This window comes from Physeter macrocephalus, chromosome 14, assembly GCF_002837175.3.
Source record: "Physeter macrocephalus isolate SW-GA chromosome 14, ASM283717v5, whole genome shotgun sequence".
NCBI lineage: Eukaryota > Metazoa > Chordata > Mammalia > Artiodactyla > Physeteridae > Physeter > Physeter macrocephalus.
The window spans coordinates 132,443,926-132,453,698 of NC_041227.1; the positions used below are offsets into that span (position 1 = coordinate 132,443,926).

Consider the following 9,773-nt stretch of genomic DNA (forward strand, 5'->3'; position numbering starts at 1 on the left):
CTGCCTCCTTTTGGCCCGGCTTTATTCTCCATTGAAAAGACCTGTGAGGTTTTTCCTTGTCCGAGAGTCCCTCCAGATGGACGCGTTATGAACTGCAGCCCAGGGACGCGGCGTTTGCCAGTGTTCCAGTCTGCTTTAGCTTCTCAGCCCAACGAGGACCCCCGGGGCTCTCGCAGGTTTGTGCTGACCAGGTGAGGGGGCACCCAGGTGGGGCCTGGTGCGGCCCCTGCCCTCGAGTTGCTACGACGTCTGTGGAGATGAAGCTCCGGCGGGCCGGGCGGGCGGGGGAGGGAAGGTCCGAGAAGATGGGGGTGGTGCTCAGGTCAGGGCTGTAGCCCTGGGAGGGATGGATGGAGTGTGGACCCCGGGCGGCCCAGGAGCGCGGGACAAGGGTGGTGTGGAGATTCGACGATTTAGGAAACAGTTAGTTACTGAGCGTGTGTCGCGGAGCTCCTCTAGGCAGTAGGGCTTCAAAATCAATAGCAAAATGACGGGCCTCCTCGGCGTGGAGGGCGTATCACGGTGGGGTTAGCGGTAAGCGTGATGGGCTGGGTGCGCTTAGCTGTTTGACAAACTCAACGATCCACCCGTCAGGACCCGGGCCAGCTCCAGTCTTGCCACTGTCACCGGGTGAATGTGGAACCGGGTGTGGAGTGTCCCTAAAACTGAGATAGAAATGTTAAAGTAAGTAACAGAGAAAGGAGGCTGTGGACCTCTTTTCTAGGTTGGGAGCCTCAAAACTACCATGTCACTCAAGCTGTGGTTGAAAATCTCTCCGTCCCGATTCGCTCAGAGGGAGTGACGTGGCTTTTGGTGTCCTCGCTAAACCGCCCCGGTGACCAGGCCCACGAGTCCCCACCAGCTCCCCATCCACCAAGTCCCCACCCTTCACTGTTGGAGAGATGACCTTCTTCCGCCAGATGAAGCTCGGCCACTAGGGGCACCCGTGAGTTCATGGAGAACCGCGGGGCCCGTGGGCAGCCCTCCCCACTAAGGCCTCCCTCCCGTGCAGGAGCGGTCCCAGCCTGTCCTCACTGCCCATCGCGAGGGCTGCTCCGGACCCCTGCCCGCCCCCGGCAAAGTAGGAGTCCCCCCAGAGGGACACTCCCTCTCCCTTAGACGCAGGTCCTGAAGGGTGTGGAGAAAGGAAGGGTCCCTCTGTCCTTGGGGCACATCCAGCAAGGGTCCCCAACCCAGGGCCCATGGGTGCCCGAAAATTGTCATGAGACTGTAATCCTGTGTTCAGGGAGCTTGTGGCTTAAAGAGAAGGAAGACTGGCCCAGGGTGCTGTCAGGTGGCCTTGTCACCCAGCACCGTGGACACCCGTGTGCGCCAGGGAGGACTCGGGTGCTTTTGCCCTCTGCGCCCGCCCCTCGTGCCAGCCGGGCCTGCCCTCGCCCTGCCTCCGCGGCGACCTTCTGGGCCACCCGACGGCCTGTGGCCTGGCGGGTCCTGGCCCTTCCCGGGGCCCCGGGCTCCACCTGGGACCTGCCCACACTGGCCGGGGCTCATCCCCCTGACGGCTCAAGAAGCTCAGATCCCGGCCTGGCACCGTGCCTGCTGCTAGACAGCTTGGCCGCCCCCGAAACATCTCGTGCGAAGGACGTTCGGTACATCCTGTTCCGGAAGCAATTTGCCACCCGCCAGTCTCCCCAGCAGAATTTGCCGCGAGTTCTGGCTTCTGGTGCAGAACTGACAGACTCTGAGACTCGGCTTCTCCTCCTGCAGCATCGTCAGCGGAGGCCCGAAGGAGAGGCAAAAACAAGCCTTGGGAACAGGGTGTCCTTCCGAGTTCCGTGACCCGGGAAAGAGTTCTCTGGTGGGGCTGGTCTTCGGAGCTGCTCGGCCTGGTGGGAGGGCTTTTCCCCTTTTTCTGTCTGATGCGGCCCATCCGTGCTTGAGACGCTCCTGAACGAGGCCCCCTGGGCTGCCAGGAGGGAGACTTTCTCAGCAGGACAAGCCCTTAGCTCTGAGAGCCCAGCCCGATGGAGTGGGAAGCCCAGGGGCCTGTCCGTGCTGGTCGCTCCTCCGGTGGATCCGCTGGTTTGCATCCAGGGCTGATGAGCACACGTTCCTTGAAAATGCCCACTTCCAGAGAAGCTGTTGCCTGATTCCAGAATGGCCCCACTGATGCCTTATCACGCTCACTGTTTGCACCCGGGTGTGACCGGGCTGGGGTGGGGGGGTTGGCAAATTGCAGCAGGTCAGGGCCCCGAGGAGGCTGCAAATCTGGTTCGTCTAGGAGAGCAGACTCCTGTGCAGACCTAGGAGCCTCCTGCAGCCTGGGCGGGGAGGAAGCAGGCATGAGTACACGTGAGAGATGTCGGCTCCCAAGGTTCTAGGACTGGACGTGAGAAACAGAGGACAGAGGTGAACTCTGGTTCCCGTTAGGGGACACGCTGTCGCTCCCCAGCCCCAGCCCGGGACCCTCCCAAGCTTTAGGACGGGGTCAGAGTTCACAGGGCTCAGAAGGAGCCAGAACGGACCAGAGGCTCCTCTCCCGGGTCAGTCTCTTGTCAGACATTCGCTGTGTTGGTGGTGGTGGTGGGGGGGCTTGGCTCTGTGTCAGGGATCCATGAACTGTGTCTTGAGGGCCGGATCTAGCCCACAGCCTGTTTCTTTTAAATAAAGCTTTATTGGCACACAGCATCGTTCCTGCGTGTGGGTGGGCAGAGCTTCCCCTCTGGCCTCCTCAGTGTCATGAGCGCTGGATGCTTTCGGGCCCCAAGTCTTGGGGACATTGTAGTCTTACTTGGTCCAGGAGCTGGCCTGTCAGTTCTTAGGCTGATGTCAGCCTGTCCCAGAGGCCCAGCTGTAGAGACCACTTAGTAACCGGAACACCCCAGCGCACTAAGTGATTTTAGAATTGAACCCTAGAAACCACTGCACTCACATCTTTTAATCAGGTGCCACAGCCGCCTTAGCTAAGGTCAAGGCACCAAAGCAGAAACGGAGTCGTACAGCTTTACTCTCCTTCCCACCAGCCCCTCTGGGCCACGTCCACAGCTCGACCCTAAGTGTGTTCACTTAACCCTCCACGCTCGGCCGCCTCCCTCCTTCCAGCGGAGGCCTCTGTGGTCTCTTTGCTTTCTCCCCATCTTCCTGGGAGAAGCCGAGGCCAATTTTACTACCTCTCCCCTGGGACTTTGTCTGGACCGAGTCAGTTTTATCCAATAACAAGGGAAAGCTGGCTTTTATACAATCGCGGGCTATCCCCGGCTTGGCCGCCTTTTGGCTTTGTGTAGCAAGCAGGTTGTAACACCTCTCTCTGCCTCTGAGTCCCCGTCTACAGACGGGCTTGCGGGAGCGTGAAGAGCTCGCACCAGCGCCTGCCGCGCGGTGGTCTCCGCGGGAACGCGGTCCCTTCCCATCACCGCCACGTCCGCTAGCTTCCTGGGAAGCAGAGAGTCAGGGACCAGCTACATGCTGCATGCCATGTGGTCAAGGCCAGCCGTTCTCAATGGAGAAACGGCAGACCACTCACACCCCCAGACCCATATCCACCTTCTCGCCAAAGGCAAATCTCTTAGGATTGAAATAACCCATCAGATTTCTCTGTCGTTAAACTTACATTCAAGTGCGATCACATTTTTATAAGAAATTAACTTACAGGCTTACAGGTCTAGAGCTCTTTGGAAGAAGGTGCTATGGCTGTCTAATAATTATCAAAATTAATGCTCTGTGCTTGAGCACGTGGTTCATGGATTTGGGAGCCTCCATCACTCTGCTGCCTGATGGCAAATGACACCAGGTTCATGTGTCCACAGACGCTGACCCTTCTCCTGTTTTGTGCCCTTGCCTGTCCCCCTGGCATGTCTGCGTGCACATCTCTTTTGCTCTTGGTAACTTTAAGCGGAGAAGAGTTTGTGGGGGGTTTCTGGTAGTGTCGGAAAACATAACTTTTGCTTTTACGTGCTGTGGGGTAGGATTATAGAATTTCATTTACTCTTGCCTTTGCTGTGGAGCGAGGTTGGAGGTGGAGGGGCTCACAGGGTCCGCACACACTGAACAAGCCTGCCGTTCACAGCAAGTCCCTGTTCTGAGCCTTTGTCCTTGTTGTTGGCTTTTTAAACAGATGCCATGAACAAGCGTGCTCTTAAGAGGGAGGAAAGAAGGCGCTAAAATCGGAGAGTTATTTTCTAAAGCAAAACAGATCATTTGAAGGGCTGTGTGGTCCTTGAATCTGAAGGCACCTCTTTGTGCGTCACCAGTGTCCCCGCCCAGATATGAACTCTGTGATGGACAAGGTCACTGTGCGTCAGTGAAGTCCAGTCCAGTCCGCGGGCGCAGGGGATGCAGCTGTGTCCTCGACAAAGCTTTCGCTTTATAAGCCTTCAGAGCCTCCCCTTGCCCCGTGCCCGGCCGGTGTGCCCTAAGGTGACCTCAGCGTGAGGTTAAAAACCCCCAGGGAGGCAGGCAGGTGGGATGGGGGGGGCTCTAGGTGGGTTCAGGGGTGTTGGCTTTTATGTTAGGTGATGAGCTCGTGGGTGTCTGTTGTATTATCACACTTGATAATTCACACTGCGTATATTCTTGGGATCAAGAGACCATCTGGACCATTCTCTGAATGGATCAAGGATTGCATTGAATTGGGGTTTTGTTTTTTGGTTTTTTTTTAATCCCAAGCTATTTTGGAACAACTAAGAGCTGACTATTGAACTTTGGCCTGACCCTGAGGTCTGGAAACTCCATGCTCTATGAACTGTCCTTTTAGGAAGCTTGGTTTCTTTTCCCTGAGGAGACAGCCCTGCTTCCTGGACTGGACAGGAGGGCCAGGGGCCAGCGGTGGTGGTGACGCTGATGTTAAAGGTAGCAAACACTGTTTAACACGAGCAGTGATGGCCAGCGCTGAGGCCACAGCTCACACGCTCCGGGTCCTCTTCTCTATACTTTACGTGTGTTAACTCCCTTAATCTTCACAGCAACCCTAGGAGACAGACACTATTACGGTTCCTGTTTTGCAGATGAACAAACTGAGAAGTGGGGTAACTTGTCCCGAGTCACGCAGCTAATCAGCACTGGAGCAAGGATTTGGGCCCAGCTGCCCACGCTCCTGGCCGCTGAGTTATCCTGCCCCTGAGCGGCCGGCCACCATCTGCAGCCTCTGTCCCAGCACGGCGAGCCTGACGTCACCCTGCCTCCTCAGAGGTGCCTCAGGCAGTCCCTGGCTGCAAGTCTTTGTGGGCGTGGCTTGCCTCTCTGGGAAAGCCTGGCGGTCGCCCCGCCTGCCACTGTCCTGCATCCTCACCTCTGCTTTCCCATCAGGCAGGCGCTTGGCAAAACCCCGGCTCCCTTCCTAAGTGTTGGCTGTTCCGTCTACGCTGGGACACCTCCGATGTAGACTCCCCGGTCTGGCGAGGGCCGTCCGGTCCAGAGCTCATGACGAGACCCGCCCCCACCATACGCCTGGACACTTAATTCAAAACTCACATGTCCTGGGCTCGCCTGGCCGCCTATATCAGGCATCTCTGGGGCACCGTGGAGGTATTTCTCAATCTCCATCATCTTATTTGAATGGATTTTGTCCAGAAGTGATCTCTTACATTATCAGGAAATTATGTAATCTTTCAACCCCAGGCTGCTTTTTCTCAAGGCTGGGCTTGACATCCAGTCCTTTCCAAATAGGCACCTCAAGCCAAAAGATGGTCATATAATTATATTCTATATTTCTATTAAAGTTCTAGAATGACAGCAGACTTTCATTCTGAAACAGCGAGTGCCAAGGCATCGCACGGCTCTTCACAGCATTCGCCTGCCAGTTCATAAGCTCTCAGGCCAGTTTCTGGACGTCTAAACGTTCGGGGTTGTGTTCTCTGCCAGAAGCCTTCATCCGCAACAGCAAGGATAACAAGCATTATTGGGTTCTTACTGTGTGCCTGTCACTGTTCCAAAAGCACTCTGTACGTAGGAATGTGTATAATTCTCATAATTTTCCAGATGAGGAGACCGCGGCACGGGAAGGTTAGATCTGTTGCCAGGGTTACACAGCCACAAAGCAGCAGAGCCAGCAGCCAGACACAGGCAGCCTGGTCCCCGAGCCCACATCCCAAGCAGATGGGACCCCGAGCTGGTGGCTCCCAATCCCGCTTCAGGTGTCCGGGCAGGTGGGCTGTTCTCTGCTGCGCTAGGAAATTGAAATTTGGACCCACCGTCTACTTTGGTGACAGTTGGAATCGATGGCGCTGTTTTCAACTTAAATGGTAGTATTTCAGTAGGAAGCTCACAGCTTTAATCCCATCAAGACTTTACCTCATCACCATTCAGAAGGCCTAGGCCCTAGATGACCGCGTGTGTGCCGCCCGTCAGGACTCTCACTTTTGGATGGAAAAGCCGGGGCCCACGCTCCTTCTGCAACTGGCAGGGCTCTTGGCAGCCTTGACGGTTCCTCGTTAGTTCATCTGGGATGTAGCCTCCGTGTTAGACGTTCCGGAGCTTTGTGCTGCCTTTGAAAGCATCTGATTCTCATTCCAGTGATCGATTGGAGAGAACCTTTGGGCCCTTCCCATTCTCTGTGGGAGAACTTCATTTTTATGCTCAAATCTGTCATCTTTTGTGATACTCGGGTTGCTGTTTTATTCTGCGACGCGTTAAAACCTCCATATGCGCTTGGAGGAATTCTCAGGCGGCCGGGGCCCCTGGGGACCGCCTACCTCACCGAAGGCTTTGAAATCGGGGGCAGGGGGGGTGAGGCCAGGACTCTGCGTCCGGGGCGTCGTACGCGCTCACGTCGTGCGGTCTTTTCTTCCTCCACCATTTGCCAAGTTGCCAACAGCATAAGGCATTTTATATACGTTATTTCACTCTCCCAACAATCCTATGCCGCTGGAAATATGCCCCCTTTCACTTTTCTAGATGAAGAAACAGAGGCTTATGCACTTACGTTTCCAGGACTTGGGGTCACACGATGGAGGTGGGATTTGGAGGCAGGTCGGCTGAGCTACAGACCCCGGGGTGCGAACTTGCTTCTGTTCTGTCCCCTGCCAGCTGGGTGAGGTTAGGTACTGTCTCATGGGGAAAAATCCTTGGAGGGCGTAAGTGGTGTGCGAGGAACACACGGCCGGCTCCTCTGTGGCTTGTCGCCCTGCGGCAGCTCACTGCCCCTCAGGCCATTAGAATACGGTCCCACCTGTCACCTTCCTGTGCCAAGGCTGCCAGGCGAGGAAGGTGACAGTGCTCAGCGTGTCCCCAGGCGTTCGGGCAACGCTCGTCCGTGACCTCTGCCCTTAGGGCTCTGCCCGGAGACCCAGTGTCTTTAGCGCCCTTCCATCCCCCTCTATCCCTGCCCGCTGCCAACGCTAGCACCTTCTTCTGAAATTCTCCCAAACCCCTCATTTAACAATCAAACTAAGCTGACCATCTATGCCAACGGGCTGCAGCAGTGATCCGCCAGCTTTCCCACAGAATCACCCGGAGGCTTGGAAAACACAGGCCACCCGACCGCACCCCCTGCCCAAGTTCTGACTCAGCCGGTGATGCGGACACTGCTGGTCCAGGAGCTGCACTGTGAAAGTCGCTGGCCTAGAGGTCCTGCTCCCGGGTGGATGTGTCCGCATGGCACCCGGCTCATCAGGGGCCCCGATGATGGGAGATTTCAGCCACGTTGGGGAGGAGGGTGAGGAAGACATCGGTGTGTGGGCTCCGGCCTCTGCCCCTTCTTATCAGAGTGACGAATGATTGACAGGCAGGGGCTTCAGCCCTCCCACTGTCACGAGCCTCCGCCAGCTGCAACTCTGAGCCTGCCCTCCTCTGCGGGTAAAGCAGCCTTTCCTCCTCGTTATTTTGCATTTGCATATGAGTGCTTCTCAACTAGAATGTACGTAGGGGTCACCTGGAGTCTTAGGAAACGCTTCAGAGTCTGAAATTCTGGAGTGGGGCCCGTGAGTCTGTGTGTCTCCTCGGTGCCCAGGTGCCGCCCCAGGTGCTGCTGGAAGGTGGGCCTGCCCTTGGTGTCAGGCTGTAGCCCCTGTGAGGCACCTCCCTCGTTACTGCCTGTGCACTGGTAGCTCTAGCCCCTGCTGCACAAGGGTTCACCTGGAGAGCGTCTAAAAACTTGCCCCCCCCCACTAGAGATTCTAAGTTAGTTGTGAGCGTTGGAATTTTCAAACCCCCTCCCACGCGATTCTAACATACAGCCAGTTTAGAAACCACCAGCCTTTACAAAGGAAAGAGACGACTTCTAGGAGTTCAAGTGCCACCGGGCCGTGGACTAGTCTGCCGGTTGCCTGGGCGGGGAGGTGGGCCAGTTACCCCAGAGGGGGGCTGCCAGTGGCCCCTGGGGATCTCATTACGATGCAGATTCTGCCTCACCAGGGTTGGGGTGTGACCCAGGTGTCACAGGTGCTGCTGGACCAGGCTGAGTCTCAGGGCTTGACCGCAGGGGCCTCCCCAGCGCCCATTACCCCTGGCGGGGGTGGCGGGGGGCAGCTCCTCTCGTGCTGAGGGTCAGAGGCTCTCGATCCAAACCGCCTCTCCTTTCAACGCCATCTTGACGTCTCTCGATCAGCTGGGTCCTGAGGCAGGACACCCGGCAACCAGGGTCTGTTCTCTTTTTGTAACATTGGATCTTTCTTCCTTCTCTCTTCACAGTACGAGATGCAAAAAATCTCATCCCTATGGATCCAAATGGGCTTTCAGATCCTTATGTGAAGCTGAAGCTTATTCCTGACCCCAAGAACGAAAGCAAACAAAAAACCAAAACCATCCGTTCCACACTGAACCCCCAGTGGAATGAGTCCTTTACGTTGTAAGTTGAATCCTCTCTTCCGGATGGCTTTCCTCCTTCACATTGTTAGCAGCGATGAGCTGGGCTTTATAAACGTCTTTAAACATTGCTTCGTCCCTAAGCCCTTCTCCTGTGGCTGCTAGAGAGGTAGCTGTGGTCACCCCTGTCTGATGGATGGAAACTCAGTTTACCAATACTTACGTGATGCAGGCCCCAAATTACCATCAGTAACTTCTGTACAAAAAAATTCTTTTACATTACAGATGATATAAAAATGTAGAGTGTGTCCCACCTCTTGATGGTCTTAGGTTAGAAGAGGGTGTAGGTAAGAGTTTAAATAATAATTTTAAAAACATGGAGTCAGTGAGTACCATGGAAGCTGCTGTTGCCACTGAAATGGGAAGATCAGCCTTATGTCTAAGCAGGGAAGACTTCCTGGAGAAGGTGCCATTTAAAGTGGATGTGAAAGGAATGTGAGGATTTCAGAGGCAGAGATGGGAGGAGGGGGTGGGAGGAGGCAGTGGCATAAGCAAGTCAGGAGCAAGAAAGCACTGAGTGCAGCTGAGCACAAGAGGTCCTCTTTGCAGAGGAGAACCCAGGAAGCACTTGTGCACGACCAGAAGGTAGCTGCCTAGGGTATAGATCAGAGGCTGTCCAGCTTTGCTCTGTGAAGGGCTGGATGGTAAATAGCTTAGACCTTTTGGGTCATACAGTCTCTGTTGCAGGTACACAGCTCTGCTGTTCTAGGTTCAGAGCAGCCATACACAATATGTGTCTCAGCAAACGGCCATGACTGTATTCCAATAAAACTTTATTTACAAAAGCAAGCAGTGGGCCTGATTTGGCCCTTGGCTCATAGTTTGCTAACCCCTAGTCTAGGGCCTCGTTTGCCAAGGGGCTGGTACTTTGTTGATGATGGAGAACCACAGGAAGAGAATTGAATACAATATTTTTTTTCATCTCAGGCTTAGATCATGAGCGTGCGATATCTCCCCCAAAATCATGGTCAAGATAACTCTGTGTGTGTGTGTGTGTGTGTGTGTGTGTGTGT

At 55.2% G+C, this 9,773-nt stretch overlaps 1 protein-coding gene across 1 annotated transcript in view; it reads left to right on the forward strand.

Annotated features, from left to right (window-relative positions):
* Window positions 1–9,773, forward strand: part of PRKCA (protein kinase C alpha) — a 303,592-nt gene that overhangs the window by 215,810 nt on the left and 78,009 nt on the right. Inside the window, exon 4 of the mRNA XM_055089814.1 lies at window positions 8,587–8,743. Coding sequence (XP_054945789.1) covers window positions 8,587–8,743 — 157 coding nt within the window. The remainder of the gene's footprint in view (window positions 1–8,586; window positions 8,744–9,773) is intronic.